The sequence below is a fragment of the Cebus imitator genome, unplaced genomic scaffold, assembly GCF_001604975.1.
Source record: "Cebus imitator isolate Cc_AM_T3 unplaced genomic scaffold, Cebus_imitator-1.0 Scaffold76, whole genome shotgun sequence".
In the NCBI taxonomy this organism is placed as follows: domain Eukaryota; kingdom Metazoa; phylum Chordata; class Mammalia; order Primates; family Cebidae; genus Cebus; species Cebus imitator.
In genome coordinates, this window is record NW_016107391.1 from 12,386,322 (window position 1) to 12,407,836 (window position 21,515).

A 21,515-nucleotide genomic window follows, 5' to 3' on the forward strand; every position below is an offset into this window, starting at 1 on the left:
ACAGCATACGCAGGAGAAACTGATCTCAATCATCAGGTGGATAAGACAACATGTTCTTTTGATCTTGATCAGTCTCTTCCACCCATCTCTATCCTTGACCAACACCCTCAAAAATAAAGAGATAATGGTGGCAGGGGTGAAGATTATGCATGGGCTAAGCAACATGAACTTTTCCTTTCACCAAGGTCAATCTAGATACAGTCACTGCTGAGAGTTCCACCTAACAACAGCAGAGGAGACATTTTGGTACCCTTCTATGGGAGAACCAACCCACCACTTTGACTGTAGGTTGATTACATTAGACTGTTTCTATCACAAAAGAGGCAGTGGCTTGTTCTTGCACAAATAGTCAGTTGATCTGAAAATAAATTTGCTTTCCCAGTTTGTAATGCTTCTGCCAAAATACCATCTGTGGACTTAACAAATGTCTCACTCACTGTTAGGGTACTTCACACAATATTGTTTTTGTTCAGGGAACTTGTGTGACAGCAAATAAAATGTGGCAAGGGGCTCATCTTCGTGTACATATTTCATATTACCATGCTCCCCATCACCCTGAAGCAGATGGCCTAACAGAATGATACGTCTTTTTAAGAAACATTTAGTCTCTTACCAGGTGTACAAAAACACTTTGGAGGTCTGAGATAATGTTTTCTAAGACGTGTATTTTCTGAATTATCAACCAATACATGGTGCTATTTCTACCTAGATTTATGGATTCAGGAATCAAGAGATGGAACTGAGAGTGTCTCCTCTTACTGTTTTAACTTTTTCTTGTCCCATTCATCTACTAACTCACATAAAGTTTGTTGATATTGGTTAACCCCGTAGCTCAGCAATTAAATTAAAGGGCTTACATAGGAAGGGTCAATCTAGAAAAAACTGACCTCAATATTAAAACCCATTTATTACAATGAGGGTGAAAAATATTAAAGAGAGAAATTTAAGAACTGTGAAGCTTGAGGTTTCACCCTGCTTGCAACTTAACAAGTTAGTCCATTATGATTTCAGGGCAGAAGACATGAAACTCCTGGGTTAGAGACAAATGACTTTATTATTCACAGCAATAGCAGTAGCCAGGGATTCAGCTTTTCCTGTACTAGACCCCTGAGCCCCATTTCCCACAGGGTGACATGAAGAGAGCCAGGTGACATCAGCACATGCATTGGGCTGTCTTATAGTAAAGAAACCCCAATTTTAGGGAACCTGAAACTTTTATAATGAGAAGCATATTTGTCCTTTGCTCCCAAGACAGATACTATCTTCCAGCTATACAAACATCCTTTAGGAGATACTCCAGGACAAAAGTAGACAGTACCTTTGTATGTCAGACATGTAGATATGTGACAAGACTATGAAGAATTGTCTCTCAATGGCAAATTTCACATATTTTATTGAAAACTCTAAGAAATCATGTGAATCATGTACAATATTTTCTCACAAGAAAAATTTTAAGCTGGATTTTGAACGTTTCACAGAATTGTAAAACTTTTAAATTTTTAAACGGAAGAAAAACACAATGAAACTACCACAGTATTATATGCTTTCTGTTTTTCCTTATTCCTAGGGAAAAGGCTGAGAAATATTAGTAAATTTTCTAATTATGATTCGTAAGGCTAAGTACTATGCTCTTTAATAAATCTGCTAAAAAGGTACAGGGAAATGGGTGGATCAATGTTTTCTTTGTTAAAATATTTAAGAAAAGCTAAACGCTAATGACAATATGTTAAAATAATACACATTTTTGTAGGATGTTACCATTTCTAACGATTTCTCTACACTATATCAACAGTGCAATTGTGATTCAGTGTAAATCATTACAGTGTTTCATTGTTAAAATATTTGTGTTCAAGTACATGTTCATGAACATGATCGAAGTCTCTATTCTGACTTTTCCATTATCAAAATAAGGTTATAATTACAGCAGAATTTTTCCTATGGATGTCTATAAATCTGAACCAAATTCATAATACATTCTCTAAAAACCTGTTCAACACTATGAGGTTCATTATGTTTGCACATCTCTTGCAGATTACAGAAAATGGCCTAATGCTGCAGCAGGACACCAAAAACCAAAAATAGTTTCTCTTCAGATATAACTAAACTATTATGCTAAGTCAGTATACATTCTGGGTAATTCAATGGCATTGGTGGGGAGAGAGTAGCACCTTAGAGATAGCCCTAACAAACAAGGAAACATTTTTTAAGTATAATGATCTGCTTTTTTCTTGTTCTTTTTATTAGATTACTGGATCCAACTAATTCATTCATATAAAATTATTTATGAAGCCATCTAGCACAAATCAAAATGTTTGTGTAATCAAAACAAGCACCACATTGGATGTTTGGCAGGCAAAAAAAATAATAAATTAATTAATTTGATTAAATTATATGTGATCTGATAATATTTGGTCTCAAAAACATGCTAGTGTGTGTGTTTATAAATAATGTAATTGCAAGGAGCTGTGATCCAGACAGCCTGCTAGAGGTCAACTCTTCTGCTGCAGCTTTTGGGCATAGAAGTCCCTGCACGTTTCACAGCAGCGCTGATACCACCGCATGTCCTGACATAGGTTCTTTTCACGTATCACTCGGCAGTACACTGGCCACTGATCTCCCAGGCACTTGAAGGTCAGAGCAGCTGTGAAATAGAACATAGTGAATTCAATCCATGCAGGTATCATATATGTCATTAGTAAAAACAAACTTCAAGCATTTAAGTGGGGGGAATTTTGTACACTCTCTTTGATTCATTTATATTACCTTTTGGAATTTAAACAATAAAGAAATACACACATACAGACCTCCTGTGATTCAAAAGTAAAGAATGAATAATGTTTTTACTTATAAATGTTTTTAGGCTTATTAAAGATAGAATTCCCAGGTTCAATGTGTTGTACTTTTAAGCTTCAGTTTTATAGCTTTCATTTAAGCTTCTTTTGAATTTTAGTAGAGAAAATTAAAAAGGAAAATAAATGTGCTCAATATATCTACTTTTCTGGGAATGCAAATTAATAAATATTATTGTGGTTGAAATTACAAAGAAATAGCAAAGAAAAATATGCTCACAGTTATTTCATATTCCTAGTTTCCCCAGATAACAGACACATCTAGGTGAATTATCTGGAGCTGTGATTTCAGGCTTCTATAAAAATCAATGCATGTCATCACAGGTGACTGAGATTTATAGCAACAGTTGAAGTGTTTGAAATGAGAACTTGGTATAGAATATTTATTTGGTCATGTAGGCTTGGCCTTCCTTTTAGTAAAAATAATAGTGTGTTCTGGAAGGCACAGTGAAAGTCACTCCTGCTGCAATTCTTTCTTTTGCATATGAGAATGAATCATAGTCTAATATAATTATTCTGCTTTTAAAAACTTTAGATTTTTCTAGCCATTGTGCTTCTGTATTTTGGGGCATACCTTCAAGGAATATACATAGAGAAAATGCAATTTTAACAAAATTGTTCTTTTATTCCATTATTTTCTGCCACATGATATTTCGAGGACTCCAAGTAAGTGTTGGAGAAAGAAATTATACTGCTATTGAATAAATAGATTTAGCACATCTGCTCTAGAATTTCTTAACTTTCTGTCTTAATTAGTGTTATTCACCTTGAAGTGATTATTTCTTAGGAATGTTAGTTAATTATTTGGCCCCAAAACAACAATTTTTATATTTTTATAAAGAAACCAAACTTTCCCATTTGATTGAGTCTTATGCCTGGAAAAATAGCTATGATAATTTAGCTCCTTACATTTTGGTAAAATTAATTTGTAGATTCAAATATTTCCTCTGGAGATTATACGCACAGGTTAAAACCAAAGGTATTAAAAATAAATTAACCCACTGACAGGCAGGAGTGCTGTTAAAAGCTACTAATAATCAAAGGTATAAATGCTAAATCATTCATTAGTATTTTTTATACAAGTGCAGGCCATAACTGCTTAAAATATATAATTGAATTCTCAATTATGGATTAGATTAAATAATAAAAATTGAGGATATATATGAAGGCATTTCATAAACATCAATATATTCAAAATTACTAGCATTTATTTTTTACTTAGTATTATATTCTCAAACTTAAAAAGAAAATAGAACTTCTTCTTTAATGGTTTAGATCCATGCACCCATTCTTGAAAGACATTTTTTAGTGTATGTCCTTCTGAAGAATAATTTATACCCAGATTACAAGGAAGACTATTAACCATGGAGGAGTCCAATCTACAATCTCATGTTTCCACAGATATTAACTTAATTGTTAGTTGTGCTGTGGGACTGATCTGAGTCTAAATTTTGATTATAAGAAGACTTTGGGTGGTGTGGCATTATTATTTCCTGGATCTGGCTGATTGGACAACTTTAGGTATCAAAGCAGTTTAAGTTTTTAGGACTTTTTTACCCACCTTACCATTTGGATGAAATCATATTTAAATGGATACAGTTAAGTCTAAACCAAAATAATCAGTATAGGTTTACAATACGCATTTCTATATTTCTCAAAAGCATTTTTTTTTTAAAATCTTCTTACCCAGTCTGGGGGATGTTATGGTATTTACATTAATTTTCTCATTGCAGGGTTGAAGGTGGCATGGCCTGTATGCTGCAGGTTTTTCTGAGGAAAAACATTCATTTCCATGTCTTCCTGTGATTTTATGCATGCATTGGATAACACGTGACTGCATTCCTTTGCCACAGGTAATGGAGCACTAGGAGAAATGCAAAGTTTATTAAAGTTCTTTTTTTTTTTTGCTGTTATTATTTTCTAGGATGTGAGCAACCTTCTCTAAATATTACTTAAAATTAAACATGAGCTGCAACATCCACGGTCAGTGCAAAACATGGGTCAGAAACATTGATGCTCATAAATCAGGCACAATGCTGTTGAGAACCTCTGGCCGATCTAAGACAGTGTTCTGGGTAATGACAAGGGCATAAGAGTAAAGAAGAATCAAGAAAAGATACAATATGACTTAAAGGGAAAGAGAGTGAATGACACCAGCAATGCTTGAACAGACAACTTTCAAAGGTCTAATACATAGTTTGCAACAAATAATTGATTCATTATTATTTATTCTTTGATGTTCATAAGTTAGCACATGTCCACTTTTAGAGCTGGGTCCTTGTTACAGTCCTTAAATATACTCATCTGCTCTATTTTCTTTGGCCTTAAAATGTTTATAAACAATATCAAGATGCCTTAGCCAGATATGTTATTAAAATAATTGCTTTTTCTTGTTAGATTAGATGATATTAGTATTTTGCTAATAAAAATATTTGATAATATGAATTTCTCAGGTAAAATTCACTTTTTTTCTCTTTTTTATTTTTATTATTTAAACTTTTTTATTTTTATAGGCTTAGGGGATGGATATAGAGCAAAATGGTAAAGTTTAGGCTTCTAGTATGCCCATCACCCAAATAGTGAATACTGTACCCAATATGTAAATTTTCAACTCTGTTTGCTTTTGGAGACCCCAGTGTCTGTTATCTCTCTCTCTATGTCCATGTGTACCCATTGTTTAGTTTCCACTTATAAGTGAGAACATGCATATTTGATTTTCTGTTTCTGAGTTATTTCACTTAGGATAATGGCCTACAGCTCCATTCATGTTGCTGCAAAAGACATAATTTCATTCTTTTTTGGGTGCATATGATTCCATGGTATGTGTATATCATATATTTCTCACACACACACCCTTGCTTTATCCAACTATCTGTTGGTGGATACTTTGATTCCATAACTTTGCTAATATGAATAATGCTGTGATAAACAAATGAGTGCCTGTGTCTTTTTGATACAATAATTTTGTTTCCTTTGGATAGAACCCAACGGTGGGATTGCTGAGTCAAATGGTAGTTCTATTTTAGGTCTTTGAGAACCCTCCATACTATTTTTTATAGTGGTTGTATTTATTTATGTTTTTACCAAAAATTGTATAAGTATTCCCTTTTCTCTGCATCCTCACTAACATCTGTTGTTTTTATGTCTTTTTGATAGTAGCCATTCTGACTTTGGTTTTAATTTGCATTTCTTGGATGATTAGTGATGTTGAGTATTTTTTCATGTTTGTGGGCTGCTTGTGTGCTCTTCTGAATAATGTGTATTCATGTTCTTTGCCCCCTTTTTAATGGGGCTATTTGATTTTTGTTTGTTGAGTTGTTTGAGTTTCTTGCAGATTCTGAATATTAGTCCTTGTCAGACACATAGTTTGCAAATATTTTCTCCCATTCAGTTAGTTTTCTGTACACTCTATTGATTATTTCTTTTGATGTGCAGAAGCTCTTTAAGTAAGTCCCATTTATGTCTTTTTGTTTTTGTTACATTTGCCTTTGAGGTTTTACTCATATATTCTTTGCTTATGCCAACATTCAAAAGCATTTACTTTGGTTTCTTCTAGGATTTTAAGTTTCAGGTCTTATGTTCAAGTGTTTGATCCACCTTGAGTAAATTTTCATGTATGGTGAGAAATAGGGGTCCAATTTCATTGTTCTGCATATGGCTATCAATCTGTTTCCAGCATCATTTATTGAATAGGGTTGTCCTTTCCTCAGCGCATATTTTTGTTGACTCTGTTGAAGATCAGTTGGTTGTAGGTACGTGGTTTTGTTTCTGAGTTCTCTTTTCTGTTCCCTTGATCTGTGTATCTATATTTGTACCAGTACAATGCTATTTTGGTTACTATAGCCTTGTAGTATAAAGTCAGGTAATGTGATGGCTCTAGCTTTCTTCTTTACTTACGATTTATTTGGCTATTCAGGCCATTTTGGGGTTCTATAGGAATTTTAGGATTTTTCTCCTAATTCTGTGAAAAATGACATTGATAATTTGATAGGAGTTGTGCTGAATCTGTAGATTGCTGTCAGTAGTATGGTCATTTTAATGATATTGATTCTTATAATCCATGAGCATGGGATATTCTTCCTTTTGTTTGTGTCACTTACTTCTTTCATCAGTGTTTTGCAGTTCTCCTTGTAGAGGTCTTTCTCTTTTTAGTTAAATGTATTCCTAAGTAATGTGTGTGTGTGTGTGTGTGTGTGTGTGTGTGTGTGTGTGTGCCTATTATAAATTGTATTGACTTCTTGATTTCATTCTCAGTTTTAATGTTATTGGTGTATAGACATGCTTCTTCATTGATTTTGTATCCTGAAACTTCACTGATGTCATTTGTCAAGTCTAGGAGTCTTTTGAAGGGGTCTTTAGAGTTTTCTAGGTAAATAATCTTGTTATCAGCAAACATAGATAATTTGAACCCTCCTTTTAAAATCTGGATGTTTCATTTTTTTTTCTCTTGCCTGCTTGCTCTGGGTAGGATTTCTATTACTATGTTGAGAAGTGGTGAGTGGGTATCTTTATCTCGTTCCAGTTTTTGGGGAAATGCTTTCAACTTTTTTCCCATTCAGGTTGATGTTGGCTGTGGGTTTGTTATATATGTATTTTATTAATCAAGTGCACTTTTAGCAGATTTCTTGCATTTCAACTAAATTTCATTTTCATTTGTAAAAGAACATATTTGATGTATAACAGTCTTTTACCAGGGAAGTCTCTTGGTTTTATACATATATTACTAAATTTGTTTTGTGATACAAATAGGCTGATACTAATTTGAGAAAATACCATTATTTTATGGTATTAAAACTATATGTAAGAGAGAAAATGTATTTGTGTTTCTGAAAATGATAATTTATTTACTAGCCATATGATTTTCTATGTAAGAAGATGTAGCAATATTTTGCTTAAAGGGTTTATTAATACCATTAATAAATCCCATTTAAATAAATTATCTTGGTTTATACTATTCTGATATTTAAAATATTTAAAAATTTTTAAATATTTTCTGATTGTCATCTTTTAAGTATACTGATATACCATTTTTAATACTTTTTTCCTCTGTATTTTCTAAGTCACTATTAGTATTGCATTCTCTTTGCTATCAATTCTTCCATTATGATAATCATTGGGCTCATCTCTTATTTTCATTTGCACAAGAAGCATTCTGCACAAACCCTCATTATCTCAAATCTAATGTACTATTGTTTGATTTGTTTTTAGTCCTCAGCCTGCCAATGAATGTCACATATTAACTGAAAATTCATTCTTTCAAAATTTATCTACATATATATGCTCTTTGGACAAAAATCTTTGGTTACTGAATTTACCATTGCCTACAATATAAGGCCCAGTATCCCACTACTTTTAGACTGGCATGTATTTACCTGTTTAACTTTAATTTGATCCCACCATATTAAAAATAATTTGTTCTTTTATAAATTAATCATTTCCATACAATTTCTATTTCTACCTCTACAATTGTGCTGAGATTAATACTCCTTTCCTAAATGCCATGCCTTTTTTAAAAACTTTATCTTAGGCTGCGTGTGGTGGCTCACGCCTGTAATTCCAGCACTTTGGGAGGCCAAGGCAGACAGTCACATGAGGCCAGGAGTTCTAGACCAGCCTGTCCAACATGGCGAAACCCGGTCTTTACCAAAAATAAAAAAATTAGCTAGATGTGGTGATGCAGGCCTGTAATTCTAGCTACTGGGGAAGATGAGACAGGAGAATTGCTTAAATCCAGGAAGCGGAGGTTGCAGTGAGCCGAGATTGCACCCCTGCACTCCAGCCTGGGTGACAGAGTGAGACTTTGTCTCAGAAACAAAACAAAACAACACAAAAAACACAATCTCCAATCCAGTTTCTCCATGAAAGCTTCCACATTATCCCAAATCCCTATGCATATTTATGTAATATTTATAAATTAAACCGTATATTCATATGTTAAGTCTACACTTCAGAATTACAGGAGAGATTAAAAAACAATGATGGATTTTAAGACAGAATTTCTTAGTCAATAAATGCACCTGAGATCTGGGAATCTGTATTTTTAATAAAAGCATCTAGGAGATTATGCTGTGCAGTCTGAGTTTGGAAATTACTGGCCAAAAATAAGTGTTCTGTATTTAACAGAGACCCTTTGTATTACTTCTTATCTGTAAGTAGTACCATATAATTCATCTTGATGTTACCTCAGCTGCATGGTAAATTATGTTGGAGTTGTTCCTATGTCATGTTCAATAAAGAAGCCTATATTTCTGGTATAAAAATAGCTTACTGCAGAATAACGGAATTTTATGTGTATGTCATTAACATGAATGTACAGATAACTTAGCTTTCTAAGTTTTATTCTGTATATATTTCCACGAAATATTATCTTTGTATCTGATGAATTCTTAGCTTTCTGCAAATAGCAGATCAAAGAACAACAACAGAGAACAAAACCTGACTTTTTCTCTTAAACTTCTGCAGGATCTGAGTATTTCCAGTTCAGTGTAAGCTTTATTGTAATTTCCAGCTATTATAGGAGGACTGTTTGACATGGTGTTTCTCCTTTAAAAGCCTTAATCTCAATACCACTCTATACAATGAATATAATCATATAAATTAAGACACAGTTAGAAGAATATTTTCAGAAATGTCATACAGTTTAGCTAAAACTTTCAAGGGATTAATATTACATAAAACAAAATACTGTTCTAATCTCGATTCCTAAAATTGCTGTAAATCTTGAAAAAAAAATCACAATATTTGGGAAACCAATAGAATAATAGAAGCCTTAGAAAGATGGGCTCACTCTGATGTGATAAAGAAGGTTCTCAATAATATTTCAAAGAGGCCCATCATTAGTCAGAGGCTATTCCTGACACTTTCAGTCAATCTTACATAATCAACTGCAAAGGATATGACCAAAATGAAGTAACGCATCATTTTTTAGTATTACTGAAAATGACATAAAATAACAATAGACACAAAATAACTCAGAATATATAATCTCAGCAGATAATGGCTGAATAGTGCCTTTAATTAAAAATTTGGGAACTAGAAAAAGATGTTAGTTGCATTTTATAGTCAAATTATGTTTTGTAACTATTTGGGAATAACATGGAAATAAAAATATTGTCTAAGAAATAATGGAAGCCCTATAATTCATTAAACTAAAACAGTATATATTTCTGCTTTTGAAACTAATCACTAATAGATTTGCTTTATTGTTAAAATAAATAATCTTTAGCCTTAGAATCTAATTTCCATTAGAATATTTTAATAATAAAATATCGAGCTCTTACCAGTGTTTACTTTATAAAATATAAATTGGTAAAACTTTTATTACAAATGTGTGAAAAATGAATAGTTATTTGAAATAGAACAATTGAAATCCCAAGGTATCTTCTAAACTGTTTATTATTGTTATTATAGAAGACAATATTAAATAATAAAATATCTTCTCAAATAATGTCACTATGATTAAAAACACACAGACATTAAAGATAAAGCCAAAATAATTCTGACCTCAAAATTAGGAGATGTGGCTTCTGATTATTTGCCTCTAGCAAACAATTTACCTGAAACTTATTTTTCCTTTTTGTTAAACAAGGTATTGTAGTAGATCATAGCTATAGTTTCAGATCTAAATTAGTATGAAAGTAAAATTCCAAATAATTTATTAATAAAAGTTAGTATCATCTAAGTGGTGAAAACTTCTAAGTGGTGAAGCTACATAGGAGTAAAGACTCTAATCTCATTAACTAAGTATCCACTTTGTCAGCTCACAGTTGTGGCAAGTCCTAGCTATCTGCAAATAGAAGTCCCGTCTAACAGAGTCTCAAAATTATAGTTTGCTTGAATCTCTCAAAATACTACATCATTTATTGGTTTTCAAATATTTATTGACCACTAATTATGTTCATGGTCCTGTATAGAAAAAAAAAAAAAAAAAAAAAAAAAAAAAACACCAGAAATGATTCACTATGGATCTGGTATTTTATTCAATAACATTTATTAACAAAACACAATGACATAAAATTGATTGGGTTAGAAGCAGATTACTACCACTATGGAAGCTGGGCAATTTCATCCATATTTAGCCAATTCTTTAATTTTTTAGTTTTCTTTTGAGACGAAGTCTCACTCTTGTCACCCAAGCTTGAGTACAATGGTGCAATCTTGGCTCACTGCAACCTCCACCTCCCAGGTTCAAGCAATTCTCCTGCCTCAGCCTCCCGGGTAGCTGGGATTACAGGTGCCTGCCACCACACCTGGCTAATTTTTGTGTTTTTAGTAGAGATGGGGTTTCACCATGTTGGCCAGGCCGGTCTTGAACTCCTGACCTCAGGTAATCCACCCACGTGGGCCTCCCAAAGTGCTGAGATTTCAGGCATGAGCCACCAGTTACACTACAAAGTCACTTTGTTGCTTTCTGATCAAAGGAAATCAATAGTACTGTTATGGGAAAGGGCTCCCAATCCAGACCCCAAGAGATGGGGTTTCTGGACCTCATACAAGAAAGAATTCGGGGTGAGTCCATAGAGTAAAGTGAAGGCAAGAAGGTAAAGGAATAAAGAAGGGCCAATCCATAGGCAGAGCAGTAGCATGAATGGCTCAACTTAGTATACGTATAGTTATTTATTGATTATATGCTTAATAAAAGGTGGATTATTCACGAATTTTTGGGAAAGAGGTGGGCAATACCCAGAACTGAGGGTTCTTTGCCTTTTTTGACCACATGGAGTAACTTCCTGATGTTGCCATCGCATTTGTAAACTGTCATGGTGCTGGTGGGAGTGTCTTTTAGCATACTAATGATTATAATTAGAGTATAATGAGCAGTAAGGAGGACCAGAAGTCACTTTCATCACCATTTTGGTTTTGGTGGGTTTTGGCCAGCTTCTTTACTGCAGGCTGTTTTATCAGCAAGGTCTTTGTGACTTGGATCTTGTGCCCATCTCCTGTCTCATCCTGTGACTTAGAATGCCATAACCTCCTGGGAATACAGCCCAGTAGGTCTCAGCCTTATTTTACTCAGCCCCTATTCAAGATGGAGTCTCTCTGATTCCAAAGCCTCTGACAATACTACTTTTGAAAGCTTTTCCTCCACTCAATACTAACAGAAGCTAGCACTTATTTCATGTTTATTATATGCCAGGCACTGTGTTAGAGGTTATATTTATTTTAATATCTCACATGAAGGCCATGAATACTATTATCCCTGTTAAACAGACTAGAGGCTCACATAAATTCACAAAATGCCTGGGCTTTAGAGGCAAGAAGTGCTGAAATTAGTGTTTTAACTTAAAAAATACTGAATTCAGCATTTGAACACTTAAGCACTATTTAATATTCGAAGCTTGCTAATATATCTTTTATGTTAAAACAGAAATATCTGCCTTTTCCACATACTGCCATGTTAGCCTGTTATCCTACTCTACTGTTAAATTAAACAATAATGAATTTTGAAAGCTTTTTTGTTTCGTTTTTGGTATAACTCAGGTTGTATGGTATGAGGTGAACTTTTGCTCTAAGGAAAATTTACATGCATGATTCATCTTTAGATAGGGTGATCATATAATTTATTATCCATATCTGAACATTTGTGAAAGAAGTTGCTGATAATTTTTCCCAGACTCTAGGGATACTGGGACAGTCCTGGGTAAACTAAAACATCTAGTCACCTTATCTACAGACAACCTACAACATATCATGTGTTAGACAATAAAGACAAATGAACAGACATATGAAATACCTATTATATTCCAGGCCTCCAATATGCTTTTACATAGCATATCTTGGTTATCTTTCTGATAACCCAAACAGCATTACTAATGGAAAGTGTGAGGCATATATTTCGTTCATTCATTCAACACATATTTACTGAGCCAATGTGCCACTGTCTCGAGACTGAGATGTAATAGTAAGCAAAACAGACAAGAACAGGGGCCCCCAGGAGCTTACATCTTAATGGGTGAGAGGGTAAGAGCAAAAAAATAAAGGAGGAAAGTAAATTATAATTCACATTTTAACAGGTGCTATGGGAAAAATTAAAGCTTGGAGACAAGATGAGAAACGTTTGGGGTAAGGGGTTTTGTAATTCAAATAGGAGAATCAGGGTAGGACTCAAGGAGATGGTACAAAGACGTGCCCCATAAGAGGAGAGACAAACCTCAAATGCAAGTCCTTTGATTCCAGATATAATGTTATTTCCACTATATGCACTGTACAGTTTTATTGTTACATTTCTATGTTATGATATTCCAAAGTGTTTAATAACAAGGGCAAATGAGTAAAGTGGACCTTTAAGTAGGTGTTTCTTCAGATTCCATGGCATGTTCTCTCTCCCTTCCCTTTCCTTCTCCCTTCTTTCTAATTTTATTTTAGTCTCTTTCTAATAAATGCTAAATCTTGCTCTTCACATCTGTATCAAGTAATTTAATGTATATTTGAAACAAGACACACTATAGTCTTCCACTAAAAGCCAAAATGCTAAAATGTCAACATCAATTTGCCAGCAAATGGGAAAGAAATACAGAGTTTACCAGATAACTTGCCATTGAAATTTCTTTTACAAGGAAAATTTTCTGACTAGAGTATTTAGAAAAGAAGAGTCTTGTATTGTCTGATGGATATTCTGTTCCCCAGTTTAATATTGTCTCAAAGGACCTTTGAAACAACGCACCTCATGAATCAATTCCATGTACAAGTCTTTAATTCTGAATAGGAAACACAATCATGATGTCCCAGTTTTACTAGAGTGAAAAGGAAGCAATCATCTTTAGAGCAAATGTAAACAGCTTAGAAAATTGCTCACAAGAATTTAGGACTTAAGCAAATTTTTGACATAGACAAACAACAAGGCACAAGGAAAATTTATGTTGATAATCCCTTTTCCCTACCGAAAAAGAATCTCCAAAGTCTCTAAAAGCAAAATTTGTTCTACTGACTTAGTGATATTCATCAATTAAATCTACCTAAGAAAAGTACAGTCTTCTCTGTACTTGGGTACGTGTGAGATAATTTCACCATGTAAACCAAACATAAAATTTTAAACCCCCAAAGAACTGAATGGACCCCTCCTCTCAGCCAAGAGCATTCCAGAAGTAAATCTGAAAGACAGATTCAGGCCATGAATGGGTGGTAGTGTTATACTAGATAGTCAGGCAGACATGAGCAGGGCAGCAGAGGGACTCCCCCTCCCTCACAACCAGGAATGTCAAGTGACCATCAGGTGATGGTCAGAGGTTGTTAACTGTCTCTCTAAAATAATAATTAGTTGCAGCCAGCGCCAGGGGAAGGCACTTTCCTTATAGATTAAAAAAAAACCCTGAAACTGGTGATCAGCAGCTTCCCAATAAGATCTCAGGAATAGGTCAAGTAGGCTCAAGCATGAGCATTATGAGGGAAAAATGATGGCGTTTAACCAGTATATGACCTCCTAGGAACATTAGACTAGTAAGGGAAGAGCACCTTCGGTGAGCATGTATACAACTCCAGTAACCACACTGCGCATGCTCCCCTCACAAGTGCGAGCCTGCCATTGTGCATGTGGACAACTCACCCCAAAAGAAGAACTGGGGCTAAGGAATGGAAGACCCCAGAAGCATGCCGACAGGAAACTCCAAGTCATAAAGGTCAAACCACACACTTGTCCTTCAAGTTGCCTGCCTGGTCCTCTTCTAAGTTTACTTTCATCCTTTCATTCCTCCTCTAAAGCTTTTTAATATATTTTTCATACACTAGCTAGAAAGAAATTATTTAGGCAGTTAGTAAGAGAATCCGCGGTAAGATTTTTCTTTTAATGAAAAGTAGCCCCCAAACCATTCTAACAAACAGCAGCCTGTAAAATTGAGCTGAGAGAGAGAGGAGAGAGAGAGAGAGAGAGAGGTGGGGCGGAGAGAGGGAGGGAAAGAGGGAGGGGGGGAGAGGGGGAGAGAGGGAGGGAAGGGGGGAGAGAGAGACAGAGAGAGAGATTCTTTTTTTCTCTTTCTTTTGCCTATTAAACTTCTGCTCTTCTGTGTTTGCATCCTCAATTTCCCTGGTGTCAGATGACAAACCTTGGGTATTTAAGTATTTTACTCCAAAACTTTTCTTGACTTATTTTGAAATGGCCATGCAAAGCTTCTCTTGTGGGAAAAAATCTACATTCTGTAAAGAATCCCCTTCCCTTTCTAGGTCTTTTTCCTGATCCAGGAGAGAATTAACTAAGAATCTGGCACCTCTTTGAGTCTGATAAGAAATATTTACAATCTATTCTCTCTGAAGCCTGCTAAGAAGAGGTTTCATCTGCATAAGAACCTTGGTCTCCACAACCCCTTATCTTAACCCAGACACACTTACTTCTATTGATTCGAGGTCTTTAAAAAATTCTTTTAATCAATTGCCAATCAGAACATCTTTGAGTCCACCTATAACCTGGTAGCCCTCTCCAAGTTGTCCTGCCTTTCAAAGTACATCTTCCATGTATTGATTGGTGTCTTATGTTTCTCTAAAATGTATAAAACCAAGCAGTAGTCTGACCAAATTGGGTACATGTTCTCAGAATTTCCTGGGGCTGTGTCATGGGCTGTGGTCACTCATATTTGGCTTAGAATAAATCTCTTTAAATATTTTACAGTATGATTCTTTTCACTGACAACCATATTTTTTAAAATAATGAAATAAGTCATTCATTGCCATGGACATTAGTGACAATGTCTAAGATTGTATTAAGTTATGTCTATACTGTGGCTAACATGTCAAACACCAAACATGATAAAATAATTCTCAATAGTTTAAACACTTTGGACTCTCGAAGTGATTAGAGAAATAGTTTAGTAAATGAGAAGCTCAGATAGAAATGTTAGCAAATCAACTTGGTAACAAGAAAAAGGCTTAATCTTCTCTTGAAATGAAATATACCTTCTTTTTTTTTTTTTGAGATGTAGTCTCACTCTGTCACCCAGGCTGGAGTGCAGTGGCATAATCTGGCTCACTGCAACCTCCACCTCCCAGGCTCAAGTGCTTCTTCTGTCTCGGCCTCCTGAGTAGCTGGGACTACTGGTGCGAGCCACCATGCCTGGCTAATTTTTGTGTTTTTAGTAGCGACAGGGTTTAACCATATTGGCCAGGCTGGTCTCGAACTCCTGACCTCATGATCCACCTGCCTCAGCCTCCCAAAGTGCTGGGATTACAGGCGTGAGCCACTGCCATGCTGCCTGAAATATACCTTCTTAAACCCTATATTCACTTTCAGTCTTTAAAGCTTAATTTTCTGCCATTTCCTACTTTATTACCTACCACTCTTATACCAGGTAATAAGAGCAGGCCGACTTTATTTTACGTAAAAATAATCTAAATAAACTAGCTGAAAGGGAAATACTTGGAAGAAGTATAAGCAACATCCAAATTTGCAGAAGTGTAGAGTAGAAGTTTACTTAACTCAGATGTTTATAATTTTTTCTAAAAATGACCATTGGCGATGTAACAGACAGAGACATGAACTCTTATAAATTATATTTGCTAAATTAGATGATAGCACTGAGCAGACAGGGTTTGGCATTACCAATAAAGACAGGCTCAGATGCCAAAATGATTTGACAAATTTATAGATTGGCCTAAACACAGATGAATGGAGAAAATGAAAATGTGTAGGAAGTAAAAACACACTCAAAACAATCTTAACAAATTCTTAACTGTGACATTATTGTAGAAACAAAGGGATGAAATGAACTCTGAATAGTTGTGAAGTCCATTTCTTGGACAAAACAAGGTGTGAAATCCTTTCTTCTATCACAAAAGGTGAACGACACATGAGACACTACTGACAAGTTAAATTACATGAGAAAACTGAACATGGAAATTTCACTGCTGAAATTATATTACTTATGGCATTAATGAAAAATGTTGCTGAGATCTTGGTTTAATCCCTAGAAGAAAATCTAGGCAATACCATTCAGGACTTAGGTCTGGGCAAAGATTTTATGATGAAATCACTAGAAGCAATTGAAACAAAAGCTAAAATTGACAAAGGGGATCTAATTAAACTGAAGAACTTCTGGAATGCACAATAAACTATTTTCAGAATGAACAGACCACCTACAATAGAAGAAAATGTTTGCAATCTATCTATCAAAAGATCTTAATATCCAGAATTTATAAGGAACTGAAACAAATTTAGAAGACAAAAACAACCCCATCAAAAAGTGAGCAAGGACATGAACAGACACTTCTCAAAAGAAGACATTTTTTATGAGTATGAAACATATGTAAAAAAGCTCAACATCACTGATTGTTAGAGAAATGCAAATCAAAACCCGCAGTGAGATACCATCTCATACCAGTCAGAATGGTGATTATTAAAAAGTCAAGAAACAACAGATACTGATGAGGCTGTGGAGAAATATGAACACTTTTATGCTGTTGGTGGGCATGTAAATTAGTTTAACAGTGTGGAAGAGAGTGTGGTGATTCCTCAAGGATCTAGAACAAGAAATACCATTTGACCCAGCAATCCCATTACTGGGTATATACCCAAAGGAATATCTATCATTCTATTATAAAGATACATGCACATGTATGTTTATTGCAGCATTATTCACAATAGCAAAGACATGGAACCAATCCAAATGCCCATCAATGATAAACTAGATAAAGAAAATGTTTTACATATACAACATGGAATACTATGCAGCCATAAAAAGGAATGAGATCTTGTCCTTTGCAGGGACATGGATAAAGCTGGAAGACATCATCCTCAGCAAACTGACACAGGGAAAGAAAACCAAACACTGCATGTTCTCACTCACAAGTGGGAGCTGAACAATGAAAACACATGGACACAGGGAGGGGAACAACACATACTGGAGCCTGTCACGAGTAGGGGAAGGGAGGGAGACCATCAGGACAAATAGCTAATGTATGAGGGGTTTAATATCTAGGTGACAGGTTGATAGGTGCAGCAAACTACCATGGCACACATTTACCTATGTAACAAACCTGCATGTTCTACACATGTATACTGGAACTTAAAGTAAAAAAAATTTTCTTTAAAAAAGACCTTGGTTTAACACTGAAAAATAGGTGAATACCTTATAGAAAATGCTCATAGAAATGTCCATTTACCTTGAGATATTTACAGATGTCATAGCTCTAGTATGTTCAAGAACAGTGAATGTGTACTGTTGAGTATCTGTGGCCTGATGAAATTAAGGTTTTTTCAGGTGTAATCTGATACATTTTAGGAATGGAGGTTAATTAGGTCTAAAATAGCACAAGAGTATAAAGAAGTTTTTGATGGATCAAATCCTGCACAGAAGATATGAACATACTCTGTTGCTAAATTTTCATTATTTAATATAGAAATGTTCCTTTTATAATATAGTTGAATATGTTTATCAAGATCATCTTCATGTATTTTTTCCCACAGTTTATATGAACACCATTATGCCTAGTAAGTATCCACCAGTGAATGATAGCAAACATGCTTTGAAATATAATGAAATAAATAAAATATGTTTAATTCAAAGGGGCTACACAAGCTCCAATAGCCATCCACATATTTTTTTAAAGTGCCCAAATGAGACAAGAGAATAATCAACCGTGTCAGTGGGTTCTTCAAGGTTTGTACCTAGTACAACTTGAATCTACTTTTATAAAGCATAAAATTATCTTTCTGTCACTGAAAATTCATGAGTCATTTGTAGAAATTTATGTGATGGCTCATGGTGTAACCTAGCCATTGTCATGTCTCTGCCAAATTCATCAAAGAATATTGTTGTCTGCTAGTTCAAGAAGTAACGTAGGCACTTCTGAACAACTTAATTTCACTAAACACTTTATAAATGGGATGTTCATAAAAACCTCTTAATTGCCTTCGTGTTTAGAGATCAGACACTCATTGTTTCCATTGATCTCTGATTCTTGTATTGCTTCTGCACTCCATGGGATCTGATATCCACCGGACTGTCCTGCATGCTAATTTTTGATGTCTCACACTGCTGCTATCCAGTGAGCAGCCAACAGTTATGCTGTTTTTCTATACTAAACTTTCATAAACAACTATACTAGAATCTTGACACTGAGTCTTGTAATTCTTTCTTTGTAAAAATAAAGATTTATTAATACTTCTCAAAGTGAATGTGAAAGGAAGAAGTATAAAAATATACTGTCCTAGGCCGGGCATGGTGGCTCACACCTGTAATCACAGAACTTTGGGAGGCTGAGGTTGGTGGATCACCTGAGGTCAGGAGTTTGAGACCAGCCTGGCCAACATGGTGAAACCCTATCTCGACTAAAATACAAAAATTAGCCAGGAATGGTGGCAGGCGCCTGTAATCCTAGCTACTTGGGAGGCTGAGGCATGAGAATCGCTTCAACCCTGGAGGCAGAGGTTGCAGTGAGCTGAGATGGCGCCATTGCACTCCAGCCTGGGCGACAGAGTGAGACTTCAACTCAAAAAAAAAAAAAAAAAATCTATATCTGTCTATGTATATATCCATATATAGGTATCTATCTGTATCTATATCTATATATACATACAGATATATCATCCTAAAATTAAAATGTATGATAAAAGCTCTTACTGTTTGGCACAAAAAAGCTCAAAAGAAAGGAGATAGTTATTTCATTTAATTAATTAATTAATTAATTAATTTCTAAGATGAGTCTCTCTCTGTTGCCCAGGCTGGAGTACAATGGCACAGTCTTGGCTCACTGCAATCTCTACTTTCCAGGTTCAAGCGATTTTTCTGTCTCAGCCTTCCAAGTAGCTGGGATTTCAGGTGTGGCCACCACACCCAGCTAATTTTTGTATTTTTAGTATAGACGGAGACCTCACCATATTGGCCAGGCTGGTCTTGAACTCCTGATCTCAAGTGATCCGCCTGCCTTGGCCTCCAAAGTGCTGGGATTGTAGGCATGAGACACTGCACCCAGCTGATAAATATTTTAGTGTTAGAATAAAATATTTCTTGAATGGTCAGTTTGATATTTCACTTTAATTATATCATTTTGAAAGTATGCACTAATTACTAACTCTACTTATTTGACTAATAACTGTTGTTATAGGAAATGTTCCACATTTGCCCATGAAGTTATAATTTGAAATAATATGTGATTTTGAGCATGGGGCTAAATAAAATACTTCTACATCTAGTCTTATATATAGAGAATCTAAGGTAAAATGCCAAAGTTTAAAATTATTGACTAAATGTTACTTTCTACCTTTTATGTCAGGACTTCAGAAAAGTCATATAAGTACTGCTTCAGTACTAGCCAGTCATTTGTCACTCTGAATATTTACCTAGATTTGGGGACCATATAGGAGATTATTTGTAGATTTAGATTACATAATCTAGTTTGTCAGTGAGTTTATGGAACTATTAATCTGTTCATGTTAAACACAATCCTAAAGAAACTATAAAACTCTTCAAGGTGCAAATCCTATAAAATGTCATGTTAAATATGTTACCAAAGAGGCAGAAAACATAACAGTAAAAATATCACTCTAAGGTGTTTATTTAAATTTTTGTTAGATTAAAAAACTCAACTAACAGCAGTCTATTTTTAAATCCTTAAAGAAAAAAAAAACACTTCAGTGTATTTAGGGGTTAAAAATCATAATTCTCACACTTGGCCAGGACAGAGATTACCCAAGATTCCTTACTTCTACACTATGCCAAAGATATATATTTTGGAGAGAATGTGTATTCTCCAGGCCAACAGCTAAGGAAGGCTCTGTAATGCTTTGCTCATTTCCAGCTGGCCTCTGTAAGAAATAGGAATTCCTAAATCAAGGGAAAATTGTCACTGGCAGAGCACAAATGTTTTTTCCTCAACCAATATAATAGACAATCTTACAGAACCTGATATAATCTATAATGATAAATGCCAATCTGTAACAAGGTTAACAGCATTGACTTGGGTAATTTGTCTTTGGGAATAATGGATTATTCCAAAGTGGTTTAACAAGAGTGAAGTAGCATTCACAGTGGAGAGAGGACCTCATAAGGAAACTAAACGATGACTTCTACTGGAAATTATTAGCGCTGCATTCCTATTCATTTATGTATATGTTTGGCAGCTCCATCTTTCAACTTTTTAATAAAGTGAGTGTGAAACAAGCATACTAAAGAACAAAAGTTAGGTTTGTTTTTAAAGATTTGCTATTCATTTTGGTCTGTGTTTCAGTGTCTTTTTAAAGCAATTTGTCTGCCTTATTTAACACATAGATATTTGGAATTGAATTCACTCCTATAGGTCAGGCATTTCAGGGTTTTCTTGTGTGTGTGTGTGTGTGTGTGTGTGTGTGTGTATCTGTTTAATTAATTTAGTTTTTTTTGGGATCTAACATTCAAACTCTTCTTGCCTGTTTAACGAAAATGTTATATAGTTATAGCAAAACAAGGAAATGTGTGTGACAAAATCAAACATTGCTTATGAATGATTTAGAGAGAACCCAATATGTTGCGAAAGGATTGTCAAAATAACAAAATATGTTTTATATCAACGTGTACACTGATCACCACAACAATGGAAGAAAAAAATGATGTTTGCATTAAGAAGTAATTAATAGACACAAAGTCTTGAGCACACTTGCAATTCTGTCAGAGCTCAGACCAGAAGTCACTTTGCTGAAGTGAAGGAAATGTATCAAGACATTTCTATTTTATTACTGTCATTCCACTGAAACATCTTCCCACCAGA

At 34.8% G+C, this 21,515-nt stretch overlaps 1 protein-coding gene across 2 annotated transcripts in view; it reads right to left on the reverse strand.

The window, feature by feature from the left end:
• Nucleotides 1–1,035: 1,035 nt before the first annotated feature.
• Nucleotides 1,036–21,515, reverse strand: part of ADAMTS19 (ADAM metallopeptidase with thrombospondin type 1 motif 19) — a 248,812-nt gene continuing 228,332 nt past the window's right edge. Inside the window, exons 22-23 of one of the 2 annotated variants that reach the window (XM_017532489.2) lie at nt 4,536–4,713; nt 1,036–2,641 (exon numbers count right to left, since the gene is read on the reverse strand). In XM_017532489.2, coding sequence (XP_017387978.1) covers nt 2,490–2,641; nt 4,536–4,713 — 330 coding nt within the window. In that variant the 3' untranslated portion in view covers nt 1,036–2,489. The remainder of the gene's footprint in view (nt 2,642–4,535; nt 4,714–21,515) is intronic. The other variant, XM_037739941.1, reaches the window with a different exon arrangement.